The following is a 19,695-nucleotide window of genomic DNA, read 5'->3' on the forward strand; positions in this document are numbered from 1 at the left end:
AATGCTTTTGTAAATCAATCTGTAGCCTGATCTTTAAAAGGAATAAAACAAATATCCAAATTCTTTGTTTGCAACATGTTCTTTCACAAAGTAAAAATCTATTTCAATATGTTTAGCCCTGGCACAAAAAATTGGGTTAGTAGACAAGTAGTTTTCACCAAGATTGTCACACCATAAACAAGGAATTTGCACTTGTGATACTCCAAGTTATTTAAGTATAACTAGTAAGCTGTCACGTGCAACACACGTCTAACAAAGTAGAAAACGATTTTCTCATTCATCTAATTATGACTTATGAAGCAATAAATAACATCATATATTAATTTCTGGATGCAAGATTTAAGTAAATAATTGCAGAGAAAACATTTAGGCAAGATTTCGGAACCTCTCGACTTACAAATTGCAATGCACGGACAAGCATTTTTTTTCGAGGAAACAAAAACAAGCATCTAACCGTTGTACTCCCTCCGTTCGTTTTTATAAGGCGTTTTGGAGAACTGATTTTGAACTATTTAGAGCATGTTCTGAGCAGGCTTAAATGTCTTATATAAGTGAACATAGGGAGTAATAAATAACTGGTAACCCAAAAATCTACTGTAGTTATGTCACAGCGTACTGGTTTTCTTATTCTATTATGGCAATTTCGGAGGTGGCTCTATGCTTTATCTACCCCCTACACAGATGAGTCGTATTCATCTCATGCATCAGATACAATTATATTCTTGTGAAGCAAGTTGATTATACAAGTATAATGTGTTGTTTCATCGCAGAAAAAACACAATATTCCATTCATGAAATCCTTGAGTATGCACGCACAAAAAAATCAACTATACCCATATTACATCACAAAAACAAGTATTTTAGTATTACAGCTTAAAGAAAATACATTTGTATTCCATCGCAAGCAAGGATATGTTAGTCGAAGTTAGTTTTACAGCCAGACCCATACAGGTAGATTTTGTCTAATAGAGGGGAAAAGGGAGGCCCAAAACCTCAGCCCCCCACCATGCATCCGGAACAACTATAACAAAATCATATCTTGAATGTGGTGTCATTGACTTAATGTTCCAATTTTTCCTAACGCCATACGAGGTGAGTCCATGAAAATGCTTTTTCTCCTCCTTTGAAACCTGATCGCCATCCACCAGTCATAGATGGGAGCGATGTTTTAGGAACTGGGGGAGACAACACCTGGTATCATGACCAAAAGGCCACCCTGGCCATACTTGCCTCGCAAAGCTGGCCGTCTCTTCGCAAGAGCCACACGTCGGGCAAATCTCACTGCCTGGCCATCTCTAGCGCAACAGCTTATTGGCCATGAGGATGTGGCCATGCCAAACGAACCAGGATGAGGACCTCACTTTGTTATATATATGCAACCTAATACATAGCTTGAGGAAACAGAGCTTGCATTCTTCAGTCAGGCTGCATTCGCCTGTGGAAACAGAGCTTTAGTTTTTCTTATAGCCACTGAAGTCTGATATCTGCACACAACAATCTCCACATGATCAAGTTTGCTGAAACAAATTATCTCTGCACACAACATTGCTAGTGTGATAAAATTTGCAACGTAAACTTATAAGTGCAAGGTCATATAAACAATCGAGTTTATCTTGTTAATCCTTTGGAACCAAAAGTAGCAATTGCAAAATGATGGTCTAAATTGACATTCATCAGCCTACATGCTTTATTTTGCCCTCTTTTAACTATATTTTGCCCTCTTCTAAAACAACATACCCCTCTCTCTTGTGTACTCGACGGAGGAATACAATTATGATGTACACAGATGCTTATTATGACCGATCCCTCTCTATGCACCTTAGTTTATATTCAGTCTCAAGCTGGCCAACACGAATCTACAATAAAAGTGACTGTAGTTACTTCTTCGGCTACTCGGCATGATGCTGCGGCTCAAGTCATCATACTGGAAAAAACATGGTCGCCTCCTCATTTCATCGCATAATGCTACCAGTAGGCTGAAGTCATGATGCTAGAAAATACATGGTTGCCTCATCTCATCAGATAATGCTACTGGTATTAAAGCAATTAACTCCCAAGACTCAAGTATGAATCCACACAAATGGCAATTGAGACCCACTATCAGTTTCATTCGCTAGAAGGGATACATGAGCGATGCTATCTTCAGACGTATTTTTGGAAATCAATACAAGAAAGCGCACAACTTAGCTAGGAGCACTTTCTTCCATATCCTTCTCTATTTCTTGTATGAATTATTGTGATGTTTCTTGCCCATTAAATCATGTTTTTAGCAGTGACATGTACTCAAATGTAATATGTTGCTCACAAGAAATGTCCCTCGAGGGAGCTTTTCCTTGAAAAAACATTGCAAACGATAATCTTTTTCTGCCAATCTTATTGGAAAACATAATCATGATATGCAAACGGCAACTTATAGGGAGCGAGAACAGATACCTAGGACTTTTAGTTCTGGAAGTAAGCAACGGTGGTGGTGGCTCCCACGTCCTCGGAGGCAGTGAAACAAGGACTCCGAAATTTCCTTGTTCATTGTTCAAGGGCTGCTTGGAAGGGAGGTAATTTAAAAATTAGTCAACAATAATACTTGGGATGTTTGATTCATATCAACTCATATTGCACAACAAAAAATTGCAATGAAAAACAGAGAACAAGAAAATGAGTATTCTTATTGTGGTATCTAGAAACTTGTTCTCCCAGTGGAAAACCTGCATGCATCGAAATATAGGACATCGTAGTGAACAATTTGAATAATATTCTTATTGTAGTATAGTGAGAGCAGAATATAGGGCACAAACCTGTAGGGTTGGAATTTTGCATTGCAGAGACTACAGGTGCTTATACAAGTTCTTAAACCTCCTAGAAAAAGGTACTTGCATTGGGCAAGGTATCTTTAATTATGACGTTTGAAGTTTGATCACTGCCCGTATTCTCGCTTTAACCACCCACGGAGCAGGAAGAGGTTCCTGCATTGGACGTGCACCGAAATAATCTAAACATTTATGGAAGGAAAAGTGGTCTGATTTTACATAACAGATGGAGTCAAATAGTGTCTCCAGCCAGATTAGTAGCAGTTTACTGATTCACTTCTATGTAGAAGTTATGTCTTGTATGAGCAGATTGGGGTGGGTAATGGGTCCCAGAAATTTCAACACTACATCTAAGTGATACGAAATTAACTCATTAAATAACTATTGTTCCCAATCATGCACAAGAAAACGGTCACAAATGACATACGCGAATGTAATCATCGATCATTCCCACGGTCCCACCTCGTCCTGATTGCCAGTCACAATATTATGCAAAGAAAATTTGCATGAAGCTAATGGAACTGAGGCTGCAAGTGGACGTGGGCTGTCCGCGGTGCCCACGTCCAAGCCCACATAATTTACGATCGTGGACACCCACAGTTAGAGCACCGAGAGATGCGGATTATGTGGGATGTCCCGCGGCGCCCACATCAAACCCACATCCCTTCTGAGTCGAACGTCAGTCGTGCGGATTAGCCCGATTATGACATGCCGCCATGGCCGCGGCGCCGCCGTGTACCTTCCCCATGGCCGCCCAGCGCCGCTGTCCAACTCCGCCATGGACGCCGTAATGTCGTCGTCAACCTCCGCCATGTACAGGTGCAGTTCAGTCTTCTTCTTCCCCTCTCTCATCTGTGATTTATTTCCTATCGACTACTACATCTTCAGCCAATTTCCTCTAAATTGTTCAGAGCAAAGCCGATTCATTCTACCCTGTTGAATCACGTATCATCTGTGGCCTGATAATGCGAGTCAGTGGTTGTGGTATCTTCCCTCCTTATCCAATCCTCCTTGATTTCTTCTTCTCTCAAGAACGCCATGAAGAAGCTCGCTGCTTCAAGGAACATCAGCTGCAAGCAAGCAGATTGCACCCTGCTCACCTCTTATTTTGATCTTATAACAGTGTCACTTCTAAAATCATTTTCGATGTGATTCTTCTACTGAAGCGACGCCCGCCGAACCACTGAGCTGCGACTTCGTGGAGGCAGAGGATTACCACTCCCAGATAAACAAAAGTACTACAAAAAAGATATAATTTGCAGTGTCAACTCTGAAGATTCTCCACCTGATATAATGAAGCCTGAACTTCTCTGCTCCTTCCATGTCCATTGCAAAACAGAAAATATAAGCTTGAGCCTGTGATTTACATAGGGATTACGTGGGATGTGGGATGCCCACTTATCCCGTGAAAAATTATGTGGACATATGCTGGATTCCCACTAATACTACGGGGCAGATGTGGGCGTGTTTGCGGGCTCCTGCGGAACGTCCCACTTGCAGCCTGAGATCGAACGCAACATATGTATCCCCTCGTCCAAGCACGGCCATCTTGAACCACAAGGATGTGCAGATTCACAATTCTCCAATCCAATGGCAAACACTGAAGCTAATCAAAATCAGCAGCAGTCGCGGTCACCACTCTCACGGCATTCCACGCACGTGGCATGAACAGAACGCGTCGAACACCTTGCCGCATATGCAATCAAAGGACGCAAGAGGGAAAACAGGCGAACCGGGAGCAGAGCTGCGCTCACCTCGGGGTCCTCGAGAGGCTGCGCACCCGAGACCTCGTTGGCCGTTGCCTGAGACCTCGTTGGCCGTTGGCGCCCGGAACCAGCCGACGGTCAGCACGGTCCGAATCAGGCGCTGCCTGGCCTCCCGGTGCTCCTCGTCCTCGTAGTCGATGTTGTCCTCCTCGTCCTCCGACTCGAAGCTGCCGCCCCGACGGTCGCGGGCCCCCCTGCCCTGCGGCCCTCCAGCTTGTCGTCATCCTCCTCTCCCGCGGACACCCACCGCCACTCCATGGATGGCGCCTTCCGCATGCCAGCCTCCATTCCCGAGCTGTGGTCTCGATCAGATCGAGAGACGAGAGGACGGGGCAAGGCCAGGGAAATCCTCCCGCCAAGCTGAGCGGCTGCGGAGGATGATTGGATCGGCGGGCGGCGAACGGCGTGGGAGGCGGCGGGAGGATTGGCGCGGGAGGCGGGCCGTCCGTGCTGTGGCGAACGGCTGGCGTCTGTTGGGAGGAGGAGGAGGAGTGGGCGAAAGTCGTGCGGGCGTGGTGCGCAGCGGTTTTTTTTTTCTGAACGGCGGACAAGGTTAGTGATCGACGGATTACCGGCTTAATTCGGTGGCTTATAGCGTTAAACATGGAAAGATTAAGAGCCATTAGATCTTGCTAATGAATAGATCTGATTGTTTGGTTCTCCGCCCTCTCTTTTTTTTATAAGGGTAATAGATAATGCACCCAAATAATTTTTGTTGACGCAATTGTTACGATTTGCTTCTTTGCACACTAAGATACTAAGTTTGGCCCAAAAAAATTGCAAATCCACCAGTTGACCGCTTGTCATCCAAACAACCAACTTAATCTGCATCGAAGAAGGCATTAACAAGAGTTGAGGATGACTAACCAAAAGTTTTTTTCTCCGTGAGGCGAATACTAGGTGACTTAGGGTTAGGCGGTCCGCCGCCGATCGCCTCCCCGACGGCAGCGCGAGCGCCAACATTTATTGCCCTAGGACGGTGCTTCTGAGGTGTTGTGGCTGGTTTAATCACCGTAGCGCCCATGAAGGAAAAGGACTTTGGTGGGCGTCCATGTTATTACGAGACTTGGCCAATTAAATCTTGTACTTCGGTAAAATTCTGAAATCTCAAAGGCCCATTTAAATTGTATGGCAAATGTGCAAGTTTAATTAGTGGAGTGAAAGAAACACCAATATAAAAGGTGAGTTGTTCTACTATTTCTTGTAGCATGAGAAAAGAGAGCAATAATACTGTGCTCACTCACCTCATGCCACACAACGCACACGCGCGCATTTCCTGAATTGGGTTTGAGTACCAATTTGGGCTAATATTATATGCGCCTTGTTGTAAGAACTAAATTAATACGCGAGAATAGTCTTCCGAAACCGCGCCCCTTGAGAAGCTGCACTGGGTGAGAGACGGTAAAATTTTTGAGAGCATCTTGACGCGATTGCTCGCTCAAGTTCCACTATATCCTTGATGCTCGTCCGCCTACTTCATCTATGATAGCCACCACCATGCCTGAAGACGGTGCCGCATCAAAGTTTTCGGTGCCCTCTCTCTTTTGACATGTGTCATTGATCCATATGCGTATGCGCTAGATGTTTCTATATTATCCTAAAACTTAATTTAAACATCATCCTAAAACAATAATTAAATATCTATACTTAATAATAATAAAGGGGCTATTGCTTCTCGCGGTACGTCACCAAAATGCCCCTAAATTTGCAAAATATTACCCCCCCCCCCAATGCCACCTATAAGTGATAAAAAACCGTCTCACGCAGGAGAATCCTGGCCTGGGCCAGCCCATGCAGCAGAAACCTTCTATACTGCGCTCTGCGCGCCGGGAGAAGACACAAAGCGCCCATTTGGGCCGGCCCATGTCCGGGAGGCCTGTTTTTAAATGTCGTTTTTTATTTTTCGTCTTAGTTTTTTTCTACTTTAAATAATTTGGGACTTCAAAAAAGTTTAGAAAAAAAATAAAAAATGAACATTTTGAAATAAATTTTTAATATTTCATAAATGTTTATGGATTCAGAAAATGTTCGTGATTTTTAAAAAGTGTTCGCATATTAAAAAAATTGCAATCTCGAAAACAAATGTTCAGGAAATCAAAAAATGTTCATGATTTTATGAAAATGTTTGTATATTAAAAAAATTAATGAAATAGAAAAAATTCGCCAATCAAGAAATGTTCATGAACTGAAAAATATTCCAGAAATTCAGAAACTGTTCCTGACTTACAATATAGTTTATTGATTCATTAAATGTTCACTGATTTAAAAAATGACCATGCATTTCAGAAAATGTTCCTAAATAAAAAAAGGGTCGTGAATTTCAAAAATTGTTCCACCAAAAAATTTCCAATAAAATGTTCCTCGTTTCTGGAAATGTTCTCCTATTGAAGAATTTTTTTTGAAAATGATCACAATTTTAAGATATTTTTGCAAATAGTATAAATGTTCATGAATTCAAAAAATGTTCATTGTTTCAAAAAATGTTCAAAAATCTGTAAAAATGTTCATGAATTTAAATTTTTTTCACAATTTCAGATAGGTTCACGAGTTTAAAAAGTATTCATGATTTTCAAAAATTGTTCACAATTTCAAGAAAATGAGAGTGATAGTGTATCTCGGTGATGCAGCAAAACATGGTCATGACCATTGAAAATTATGAGTTTTTTCTTCCGTTGCAGCGCACAGACCGTTTTGCTAGTAATATATAATTTGTACCACCCTAAAAATACAATATAAATTCTATGTTTGCATACATATTATTAATTTAAATATCCATGTTTCATACTCTCTTCGTAAAGAAATATAAGAGCATTTAGGTCCCTATTTACAGAAGGAGTACATCACTATCTCATTGAAATACACTACAATCATTACAAGATGATATGCCGGCTGAGTCTCTTCGACATGTGTATATTGATAGGGTGAGTGTATGCGCATATGTATGAGTGCTTGCGTATATACTGTGTTAGAAAAACGCACGAAGGTCTTGACTAGATGCGACGCAAATCGCAGCCTGGTGGACGACTCTTTTTAGAGACGCAGCCTGGTGGGGACTAGTTAAATCAAGTGGATCGATCGAAAGCAGGTATTGACCGATTGGACGAAGTCGCGTAAACTATGAATTTTCCCATCCGAACTCGCGTGGAAAGTTCATCCCCATCGCCGTCTCCCCGCCCGTACTATAATGCCTTTGCAGAAATGTATTTCGATTCTCAAACTGTTCGTTTGGCGGCAGTGGCGAGTCTACTAGCAGGCTTAAACAGGCTCAAGCCTACTCTCCAGATAACAATATTTTTTTACCACTATTACTAGTACTCCCCCCGTTTCTTTTTAAGCTGCATATAAGATTTGATTAAAGTCAAACTTTGTAAAGCTTGACTAACTTTATAAAAAAATATTAACATCTCTAATATTTAAGTTATATGTTATGAAAATTAATTTCATTATGCATCTAATATTATTGATTTCATAGGGTGGATGTTGATATCTTTTCCTACAAAGCTAGTCGAATTTTACAAAGTTTTACCCGCAAAAAAAATTACAAAGTTTGACTTTGATCAAATCTTATATGCAAACTAAAAAAAACAAAAGAAATACTTTCATCCCAGCTCAATAGTACATCTACTATTAAGTACGTACTAGCAAACACACAACGCCACACACGCACACAAAACAGGCACCACACGTGAATGCCCAGCCTCTATCTACTGTGATCACTAGTTCATGTACTGTTCACTAATTTAGTGTCCAATGCAACTTATTTGCAAAAAAAAAGTGTACAAAAATGAGTATGCATGCATGTACTCCTCGCACTAAACCTAAACCTAACCCAGCTAATTTGAACCCAGATAGCCTTCCCTTAACTATTGTGGTTGTAATCCCTCCTCTTAACTTATATGGACACCAAGATGGGGATATTAAGATTATTCTGCAAGATAAATTCAAATTTTAGTTCAAAATTTCATATATTTTTTCAAAAATCCTAGAAAAAATCTAGTTAATACTACATGTTTTAAGTAGTAACATGGGAAATTCTGAGCTTATTTTGACAACAAGGTTGGGACATCATGTTTTTTTTTTTTTTAAAAGAAAGCTTAGTTTTCTCACTGTTGACTTTAGCCTACCCTTCATTTTCTTCCTAGATTCGCCACTGTTTGGCGGTCTCCCTCCCGGCCATACTAATATTTGTGTATATATACTGTTTCCATGGTTGCGTTCTCTTTTTTCTGCTGCCGAGACCGAGGAGAGAGGAGGCTGCAGAGACAGGAGCGGAAGCAGCAGGCAGGCATGGAGGGAGGAGGGAGCAGCTGGGCGAGCATGGAGGGCTATCTGAACGAGTACTTCCACATCCCGGCCAAGAACCCGCCGAGCGACGCCCGCCTCCGGTGGCGCCGCGCCGTGGGGCTCGTCGTCCGCAACCGCCGCCGCCGCTTCCGCGAGTTCTCCGCCCTCGGCGCCATCGACGACGCCCAGCGCCGCAGGATCCTGGTACGCACGCACGCTCCTTCGCCCACCCACCATTTCCCTCCCTCCCCGTTCCAATCTCCGGCCACCGATCGCCGCGGTCCCAAAGAGGCCAGCCAGGCCAACGCCGCACGAATGGTTCGCGCCGTCGCTTTCGCTGAGGCTTGGTTCAAAGCCTTTGCGAAAGTGCCAGGAAACTTCGTCCTGAGTCCTGACTGCGTGCGTCGGTGACCATGGGTCGTGACAAGGATATGCATGTGTACGTCCCGGTCTCATGGTGGAAATATTCCCCAACTCGCAGCATGGGGTGTCGCGTCGCTCTTCGTTTGAATTGAAGTGTGTCGTGGGAAGGTGGCTTGGATTCTGCACGCACGCGTACGACCTAGCTTGCACGTTTCGCCTTCCCTGGCTTGAATCCTTCTCGACCTCTCGTGGCCGAAGGCGTGTGCGTACTGTGTCCGTACCGGCCGGCTGGCTGGCTTTGCACGACCAGAGAAAAATTCATGGTCAACTCTGCCACGAGTAGTTGGGGGCGCGCATGATGGGCTCATTCTTCATCCCTCGGAAAACAACTGCGCAACCTCAGCTTGTGACATGGAATTCAATTCAAGTTGAGGTGATACAAGCATATACAGTACTACCTCAACTTGCATCACCTCAATTCTATTATTATTGTAACACAGTAGGGTAGGTGACGGCGAGGGCATGGCCCACTGTTATGTCCTCTGTTATTATTCAAGAGAAAATGAAACATTTTTGGGCCGGTCCTGTTTGCGGACGTTTAGAAATGGTCTCTCGACTTCAAAACCAGAAAACCTAGGCTCTCAATTTAAAAATCAGATACTTTGGATTCCTTAAACACACTTTGGTGATTTCGGGATGATGTGACCCCTTTTTTTTAATCATGATTCAACCCCCCCCCCCCCCACCCCACCCCCACCCCTCGCGCGCGCAACCAAACCGTGCATGAAGAGCATTGTGGAGGAGCTTGCCCGGACTTGGAGAAGACAAGTACAATTCGCTCGATGTGGTCATAGAGGAGGCGTAATGAGCATGCATGGAGTCGGTGCGCCGTCATAGTGACTTCTTCCATTTCCGTTGCTGCCGTCGTATGATTGGAGATTGCGGGGAGGCCTAGGAACTACCTTGCTGAGGCGGCGCTTGCCATCGTGTTCATCCATGGGTTGTCGTCCATCTTCACAAATGCGTGCCACGTGATGAGCCTGGCCGTGCCAAGCACCACCTTGGAGAGATGCCACCGCCCATCATCTTTCCGACAAAAGCCGCCGCTTCAAGAAATGATATCTCGTGTTGTGCAAGCGTTATGGTTAGTTGCTGAAAAGCAACGCCACATGCTGAACTTATCCTAGCAGCAGCATGCCCCTGGGGTGTAGGGGCTGACTGTGACGCTAAATATGTCAGGCGCATCTTGTGGCCGCCGACATGTGTTTAGGGGCCTGTTTGATTGTGATATGAGAGTTTGGAGCATATATGTCTCAGTTGGGTCTGATTGAGGGAAAACAGGTAAAAAAACAATATTTGCATCTTGTTTGGTTGCCGCATCGAGGCTGCCTGCATTAGGGGATATGTTTTCGCATGGTGTTTGTCGTCCTGCATTGTCTCAACTCACGCAACTACATGGTGTTTGGTTGCACACATGCTGCGAGTTGTGCTAACCTTGTACCCTACGTGGTGAGCTTACTCGCTGCACCTTACACAGGATCACAGCTAGCACACCAATGCCATAGCACTGCAATGGCGACAAACTGCACGATGATGACGAAGTTCTTCACCCCAAAGTGTCATGCCGCCTTGCCAACTTCAACATTGCATGCTTGCTTTCGAACAAACTTGGAGTAAGTGTCCTCTGCCGCATGGCTGCTGTGTTTGTAACCTATTACTTGTTACCTGCTACTGTAAACCCCTAAGCCCTCCCGATGAGCACCATGCACATACCACTTGTCCTAGCGGTGCAGAAGAGCAGCAGTTCAAGCAACAAGCAAAGGAGCACACAAGCAGCAAGCAAAGGAGCAAAAGAGCAATATTAAGCATGCTGATCATATGGCATAGCAAGTTTAACCTATCTACTATAGTGTCATCCTACCATCACATCCAAAAGAGGGTGTAATCCTACCACCACAAGTTCGCCATCAGTGTGAGGGGTTAGTATATACCACCTAAGCAAAATATACAGACCATCAAGTAGTTTTCAAGCCCTAGCTACACAAAATGTATGTCGTCATCGTCATCATCGTCGGCACCGCCATCGCCATCACCACGAGGATCATGAACGCAGTAATCGGCACCAGAGGCAACACTAGTAGTAGTGCTTGCCCAGCCAGCTCCTGAGTTAGAGCACCCTGTGAGCGTCTGCCATGGCATCAAACTCAACACCCTGGGCCTTTTTGTCCAGCAGGTGGCTCAAAGCAGCCATCATAGCCTCTTGGCTGAAGCCACCACGGTCCATGACGGTGGTGTATTGGTCAGGGTGGACGTCGATGGACTTGCTCTCCCATAGGGCGGTTGCCACCTCCTTCACGTCCCCAGTCATGCTGGTGAAGACACTAATCTCCTCCTCCATCAAGTCCCCCTTCTTGCTCTTCCTATCAAGCACAGGGATGTTCTCAAAGGGCTTGTCAGGGCCATCAAGGACTGCCTCTGCGTCCTGGGTGTCTGGGAACTCAGGCACGGGTGAACCGAGAGGCTTGCACCGGAGCCCATGGCATGCTTGCTGGTTTCCATCCCAAAGGAGAAGATGTGTTTCATCTGGTTGTAGTTCTGGATGGGTGTGTTGAGGAACTCCGCATCTTTGGGGTGGTCCTAAGAAAGAAACACAATGTTGTTAGTTGCGAGAAGGCAATGGTTGACATGCTTAAAGCAAGGAGGGCGTGAGCTAACCGCGACGTGGCCGGTGTAGTGCTCTTCCTCCAGAACGATCGAGCAAGTGTTCTGATCCCATAAGGCGCTACTAAGGTCTCTGAGCTTGGACACCGTGATCCATCTCGCTCTCCACTTCCTCAGGTGGTTGTAGACCTGGGTGGAGGTCACCTCCTGGCCACAGAACTCGAACACCTACTTCGCAATGGTGTTCAAGTGCGCCTACTTGAAGCCCTTGTTAGTCCTAACCCCACTAGACGCACATCTTTTTAAGCACGAATGTGGACATGAACGGCTCACTTCATGTCCCCCCTACCATCCTTCTCTGCCTTTGTGGCTGCCGTTTATGTAGCAGCAACAGTTGCCTCAGCGAGCACAAAGGCTGTAGGCACAAAAGGAGGACCCGTGCCAGAAACCTCAAACACATCTAAATCAGCAGGCATCTGGTCATCGAGGGGGCTGGGAGTGCTCGACATTGGACGGAGGGAATTGGCTCTTGGACAGGACAGTGGCCTGACTAAGATCTTGCGTTTGCGTGGTCATCTCCTACAGTCGCACCACACATTGACAATAAGCATATCACACACTATCGAATAATTTAGCTCAACAAAGCACATATGAGCAGCATACATCACAACTAGCTACCAATCCATTGTGTTGAACACTACCCTAGCATGCAAATCCACCACCAATAGCTACCACAACATCACAATCTCACAGATCGGCACACGATACAACCCTAGCATGCTAGAAGGTGCTCACAGATCAAACCCTACCACAAGCTCGAACATCAAACCGTACCACAAGCTCTCAGATCTAGCTACAACGAGTACAAAGAAGGGGGTGATTGAACTCACAGAGGCCATCACTGCAGCTCGAGGAAGACGCGGAAACGGATGGAGAAGATGAGGACACGAGTCACCGTCGCCATGGACCGCAGGCCGGAGAAGGAGCGCCGCTTACCAGCTCGTCTGTGTCGATGCACGTCGGAGGGAAAGCTCGAAAGGAAGGAGATGAGTAGCGGGAGTTTCGAGGGTGAGGCGAAGGGAGCAATATAGGGCGACCGAATCAACGGGAAGTGACTCGAAATCCTCCCGCCGATTTTTTGGAGATGCGCGCGAGCTCGCGCCTCTCCGTGGTCGCATGAGCTTAGCGCCGTGTTCCCCTCCCCTGCTTTGGCCGAGCCTGGCTCGCCAGAAACTGCCGATTCGGGTATTCCTAGCGGGCCTGGCTAGGAGCTGCTTTAAAGTTTGTGCTATGCGGGCCAAATAGTGTATGCGAGCAGTCAAACAAGCCAAATTCTCCTGTGCGGGCCTGGTTGGGCTCTATGCGACGTACCAAACACGCCCTAGGTGGACGTTGATGTGGCAAGGTCAATGGTCATAACTTGTCATCATGTCAAGTTTAGGTTAAAACCAAGCCACTACCATTACTCGTACCACTATAGCGGTATGAGGGACCAAATATATATAGCTTTACAATTTGAGGGCTAGGTTTTCCTAGTTTTGCAATCGAGAGACCATTTTTAGACTTACACAACAATTTTAGGAAGTCGTCAACCGAATGACTGCCATGTCGGAAATATCCTATCATGGTAATATAGGTGACGATTATTATTTGAGTAAATTCCGTCGTTTACCTTACAAGCTGGAAACTCTGAAAAGAAAACCCCATTGAAAGAACTTTTCATCAACGTATCAAATTTAAAACCTAAATACCAAAATGTTCCATGTTTAACCGCTTGTGACCCCTTGACTAGCATGGCTCGCCTGTCAAGCTAATGTGTAGATGGTTGAATGATGTCTTGAAGACTTAATATATGATGAAGATCCATTCAATTCAGAATTTAAAAGTATATAATTCAACATTTTATTTATAGGGGAGAATATATTTTTTGGAGAAAGGCCTAGCACTAAGGTTTAAACTGATTTCTTGAAGTAAATTCAAATTAATTAAATTTTATTGAAATGAAATCTGCACAAAAAATCATAATGTGTGTAGTATAATATATTATATACTTATAGGATTTTTTTAAGTTAGATTAAAATCTCTTAAGGATTTTTTGTTTGGTTTAATGTAAATGAAAATAAAATTAGGAATTTAAAGATAATATAAAATTTGCATGAATAAGTATCACCCAAAATTTCAAGTTTTGCAACCAAGTCATCTGTCATTTACAACTGATGCGCAAGCCAATCTTATCAGAATGGGGCAAACAGTAAAAGTGGTACGTTCTGGTATTCAAGTTTTAAATCCTATATATTAGTGGCAAGTTCTTTAAATGTGGTCACTGTCACTCTTGCCATCTTAGGGGGCAAAAAGTGGAATCTACTCATGTTATTTGGGTGGCTATATTGTTTAGGCTACTTTGGTTACTCTAATTAAACTACAAAAAAGAAGTGTTTCATATTTTCAGTATCAGGAAGCCAATTATTTATTTGGTCTAATTAGAGATGCTTATTTGCCAGGGAAAAGTCCAGGTTGTGATTAATGTGCACAGGGCAGCATTGCACTTTATCAATGGTGAGGTCTCGTCAACTGATCGTGAAGTAGCATGTGCCTTTTGATCTTGTCATAACTACTATGTTGATTCCACTTTTTATCCTTTAATCACGCAGGCGTAAAACAATACCACTTAACACATGAGCTTGCTGAGGAAGGATTTTCTATCAGCCCGGATGAACTGGCAGAAATTACTGGCATGCGCGAAGATTCGACAATCTTGAAGCTGCATGGTGGAACCAGCGGAATATCTAGGAAAATCAAAGCCTCTCTGCAAGATGGTGTCAATGAAATTGAAATAACAACCAGACAGAAACTGTATGGTACTAACATGCACGCCGAGAAGCCCGCTAGAAGCTTCTGGATGTTTGTGTGGGATGCACTACATGACCTGACTCTGAATATTCTCATAGTGTGTGCTCTGGTTTCTCTGGTTGTTGGCCTAGCCACCGAGGGGTGGCCGAAGGGTATATATGATGGTCTTGGCATAATACTCAGCATTTTGTTGGTGGTACTAGTTACTGCCTCCAGTGATTACAAGCAGTCAAGGAAGTTTATGGAGCTGGACCGTGAGAAGCAGAAAATATATGTCCTTGTTACTAGAGATAAGAAAACCAAGAAGGTTTTGATTCAAGACTTGGTCGTCGGCGACATCTTGCATCTTTCGATTGGTGATGTGGTTCCTGCAGATGGCTTGTTTATATCTGGCTACTGTCTACTGGTAGATGAATCTAGCTTGTCAGGTGAGAGTGAGCCAATTCAAGTTTCTGAAGAAAAGCCTTTTCTCCATGGTGGGAGTAAGGTGGTTGATGGGACGGCTAAGATGCTTGTCACTGCCGTCGGTTCACGTACCGAGTGGGGGAAAATCATGGGCACTCTTAGTGACAATGGAGTGGATGAGACTCCTTTGCAAGTTAAGCTCAATGGTGTGGCTACGATCATTGGACAGATTGGACTTGTGTTTGCTATTCTCACATTTGTAGTACTTCTAGCAAGGTTCTTGGTTAACAAGGGAATGGATGTCGGTTTGATGAATTGGTCGGCAAACGATGCATTGACGATAGTCAACTACTTCGCTATTGCCGTGACCATCATCGTAGTCGCAGTCCCTGAAGGTCTACCGTTGGCTGTGACCCTTAGTCTTGCATTTGCCATGAAGAAGTTGATGAATGACAAAGCACTAGTCAGGCATCTCGCGGCGTGTGAAACGATGGGTTCAGTCAGCTGTATTTGCACTGATAAGACAGGAACTTTGACAACCAACCACATGATTGTCGATATGGTTTGGATCGGCAATATATCCAAGTCAGTTAATGGTGATTCAAAAATCACCGAGCTAAAATCTGTAATTTCAGAAAGATCTATGGCAATACTTATACAAGGCATATTCGTGAACACCGGATCTGAGGTGGTGAAGGGAGATGATGGCAAAAGGACCATCTTGGGCACACCAACTGAAGCAGCATTGTTGGAGTTTGGCTTGACCGTAGAAGGAGATCGATATACTGAATACAATAAGATTCGAAGAGTAAGAGTAGAGCCTTTCAATTCAGTCAAGAAAAAGATGTCAGTGATAATACACTTACCAAATGGAGGCTTCCGATCCTTCTGTAAAGGTGCACCAGAAATTATTCTAGAACACTGTGATACCATGCTGAACGGTGAAGGGGATATAGCACCACTGTCAGATATGCAGAAGCAAAATGTCTTGAACATAATCAATTCATTTGCTTCTGAGGCGTTGAGAACACTTTGCATTGCATTTCAGGATCTTAATGAATTTTCTGACGAGCAAACTATACCAGAAAATGGATACACGCTAATAGCGCTTTTTGGTATCAAGGACCCAGTTCGTCCGGGTGTCAGGGATGCAGTAATGACCTGCATGGCTGCTGGTATTACGGTAAGGATGGTTACCGGAGACAACATCAACACTGCAAAAGCCATTGCCAAGGAATGTGGGATATTAACCGAGGATGGCATAGCGATAGAAGGACGAGAGCTTCACGGTAAGAGCGAGGATGAACTGAGGGAGCTCCTCCCTAAAATTCAGGTTTACTTTTACTTAACACGCTTGCTTTCCACTAATTTTTTTATGGATCTGAAGGTCCAGTGTTACCTAAATCTACTTCCTAAGTACAGGTAATGGCCCGTTCGTTGCCTATGGACAAGTTCAAATTGGTAACAAGCCTGAAAAGCATGTATCAAGAGGTAGTTGCAGTTACTGGTGATGGAACCAATGATGCCCCGGCATTGTGTGAGTCAGATATTGGACTGGCAATGGGTATTGCTGGCACTGAGGTACTTCTTGATGTTTCTGTCTAATGTATGCTGTTTTAGGCTTCCATGATCACCATTCAGTAACTTGTCCTTGAAAAAAAGGTTCAGTAACTTCAGTTTGAAGATCTACTGCAGAGTGCAGACAGTCTGAAACTCTGTCTCAGTTGTCTATAAGAAATATTTTCTATGTGCTACCATGCTGTATTAACATTTCATAGATTATGTAGTGATCTTTGACGTGTAATAGTAGGCAGGAGCCAACTTAGATGACCCAAAATTTAAATAAGAGTAAGCACCCTTGCATACACTGTTCACTAGATAACTTAAACTGATTTCCCTATTCGTGATGGTAGACATGTTGCACAATTATGATGTTTTTTTTTGGGATTCTATTGAGATGCACAACTATGCAATTCAAAACCCATAAGTGAAAAAATTCCATTCTCATTTCTTTTGGGTGATGTCAATTTCTGCCCTGGATTGAAACAATATTCATTTCGCATTGTCTTGAAAAAACATATACTAGTAATCATTTTACAGTACCATTTAAGCTGTGTATAAGACTTTGTTGTGATCAAGTATTTAACCATGGTATTTGATGCAGGTCGCAAAAGAGAACGCTGATGTCATAATAATGGATGACAATTTCAAAACTATCGTAAATGTTGCTAGATGGGGGCGTGCAGTTTACGTGAACATTCAAAAGTTTGTGCAGTTCCAGCTTACAGTTAATATAGTGGCTCTGATAGTGAATTTTGTCTCGGCGTGTGTCATAGGTATTTGCACACTCTCTACCAGTATGATATTCTTGATCCAACCAATGACTGCCTTGGAGCTTGTCTACATGTTGCTCACAGAAGGAATTTCTGTGCATCTTATGCGGAACGAAATTCATGTGCACCAACTTGTGATCTATCTCCTTACTTATGTACCTTTTCAGAACCATTTCATATTTGACACTTTGAATTAACTTACAGGGACTGCACCTCTTACTGCTGTCCAGTTGCTATGGGTTAACATGATCATGGATACATTGGGAGCGTTGGCCTTAGCAACAGAACCGCCAAATGATGAGATGATGAAGCGGTCGCCTGTAAGGCGCGGAGATAGTTTTATCACTAAGGTTATGTGGAGAAATATTCTTGGCCAGGCTTTGTATCAGCTCCTTGTATTGGGCACCCTCATGATAGTTGGAAAGAGACTCCTTGATATTGAAGGTCCAACTGCCGATAAAACGATCCTCTAGAGTCGACCTGCAGGCATGCAAGCTTGAGTATTCTATAGTCTCACCTAAATAGCTTGGCGTAATCATGGTCATAGCTGTTTCCTGTGTGAAATTGTTATCCGCTCACAATTCCACACAACATACGAGCCGGAAGCATAAAGTGTAAAGCCTGGGGTGCCTAATGAGTGAGCTAACTCACATTAATTGCGTTGCGCTCACTGCCCGCTTTCCAGTCGGGAAACCTGTCGTGCCAGCTGCATTAATGAATCGGCCAACGCGAACCCCTTGCGGCCGCCCGGGCCGTCGACCAATTCTCATGTTTGACAGCTTAATATATAAAGTTCGGGTCTTTTAGTTTTTACTGTTCACCGGGTGCAAATGAGCCCGAGCTCAGAAATGGATATTCAGTTCTGGTTTTGTGGGCTCTTTTTATTTGAAACTTCAGGTTTCATATTGTCCAATCATATTTGAAAATCTATGCGACAATGTACAAATATGGTCTGGTAACTCAAAAATGAGTTTTGCAGTGAAGCTATAGGAATCAGTGCATCATTTTAACGAGAAATTTGTATTTAATATGCTGCCATGCTTCCAGGTTTTCAACGAAATAAACAGCAGGGAAATGGACAAGATCAACGTCTTCCGAGGGATATTCAGAAATTGGATCTTTGTCGGCATACTGACAGCTACAGTAATATTCCAAGTGATCATAGTGGAACTTCTTGGAACTTTCGCAAACACCGTGCCGTTGAGTTTGGAACTATGGTCGCTCAGCGTCGTTCTTGGCTCAGTTAGTATGATTGTCTCCGTGATCCTCAAGTGCATTCCAGTTGAATCTGGGAAGAGATTTACCAAGCCGCACGGGTATGAGCTGATCCCTGAAGGCCCGGAAGCTCTCTAGTTTCAAGACGGTGCGCAAATTCAGCCGTTTCGACGGTGGCCACCCAGTCAATCAGTGAACAGGATCTCTTGTCTGGGTTGCTTTGCTAGTGTAGTTGTGATGAAGGAAAAATGATCAGATAAGTTTAGAATTTGGAAGTTGGAAACATTGGATTACTGGAAAACAGGGAAAATGGAGCATTAGATCAGTTCAAGCATATAATGGGTGAGGGTGTACATTATGGCTTGTCACGGTTTCTCCTTTTGCAGAGTGTGGATTGGAAGTTGGAAGTACATACGTAACAGTTTTGTTCAGGATGGCTATATTAGCTGAAGAACTCTTTGTAGCAATACCGGCATCCATTGTGATGTGCAGCAGGTGCTCTGCATCTTCCATTCATGTGTAATAATTGTAAATTGTAACTATCATATTCATCTGCAAGTTGTAGCTATTCATGTCTGGAAATAAATCTGAATAAGACATTGCGCTTGAGTCAAACAATTTGCTCTGCCCGATCGATCCTGTGACACCCTTTTAGTAGTCCTTTTCCCCCCCTAACCGATACATGTTTGCATATTTGTTTTTACCATTATGCCTAATTTGTTATCTGTGAAAGGTTTAAAGAAGACTAAAGGTCATGTGTAGAAACTTCACACACATGTTTTGCCATTGCTACACAAACTGCGGGAAAAAAATGATCTAACAATACCTGAGCCTGACATCATATTAACACAAGAAGATGCCTTTAAAAAGAAACTGCCCGTACTAATCCCCAATCTTCAAAAGAACACGCTCAATGCCTTCAAATACTTCAGAAATTATTCCCACAAAAAAGTACTCCTCTGTATGGTGATATGGAGTGTATTAGAAATTATAAGTAGTAGTACGAAACTAATA

General features: G+C 43.7%; 1 protein-coding gene and 1 long non-coding RNA gene across 3 annotated transcripts; one reads left to right on the top strand and one right to left on the bottom strand.

The window, feature by feature from the left end:
- Positions 1–807: 807 nt before the first annotated feature.
- Positions 808–5,092, bottom strand: LOC125522893. 2 transcript variants are annotated; one of them, XR_007290011.1, is made up of 4 exons: positions 4,559–5,092; positions 2,793–2,960; positions 2,434–2,702; positions 808–1,856 (listed from the first exon to the last, which is right to left on the bottom strand). It is a non-coding gene; the product is annotated as an uncharacterized LOC125522893 (long non-coding RNA). The 2 variants fall into 2 exon arrangements; XR_007290010.1 differs by having other exon boundaries at positions 808–1,484; positions 4,559–5,090.
- A 3,684-nt stretch (positions 5,093–8,776) lies between these two features.
- Positions 8,777–19,296, top strand: LOC125522902 (probable calcium-transporting ATPase 6, plasma membrane-type). Its single transcript, XM_048687952.1, is given in 7 exon segments — positions 8,777–9,058; positions 14,380–14,434; positions 14,530–16,466; positions 16,556–16,714; positions 17,298–17,469; positions 17,671–17,940; positions 18,464–19,296. Coding segments are annotated over 7 exon segments (3,231 nt in total). The 3' UTR covers positions 18,820–19,296.
- The last annotated feature ends 399 nt before the right edge of the window (positions 19,297–19,695 follow it).

The sequence above is a fragment of the Triticum urartu genome, chromosome 1, assembly GCF_003073215.2.
Source record: "Triticum urartu cultivar G1812 chromosome 1, Tu2.1, whole genome shotgun sequence".
In the NCBI taxonomy this organism is placed as follows: domain Eukaryota; kingdom Viridiplantae; phylum Streptophyta; class Magnoliopsida; order Poales; family Poaceae; genus Triticum; species Triticum urartu.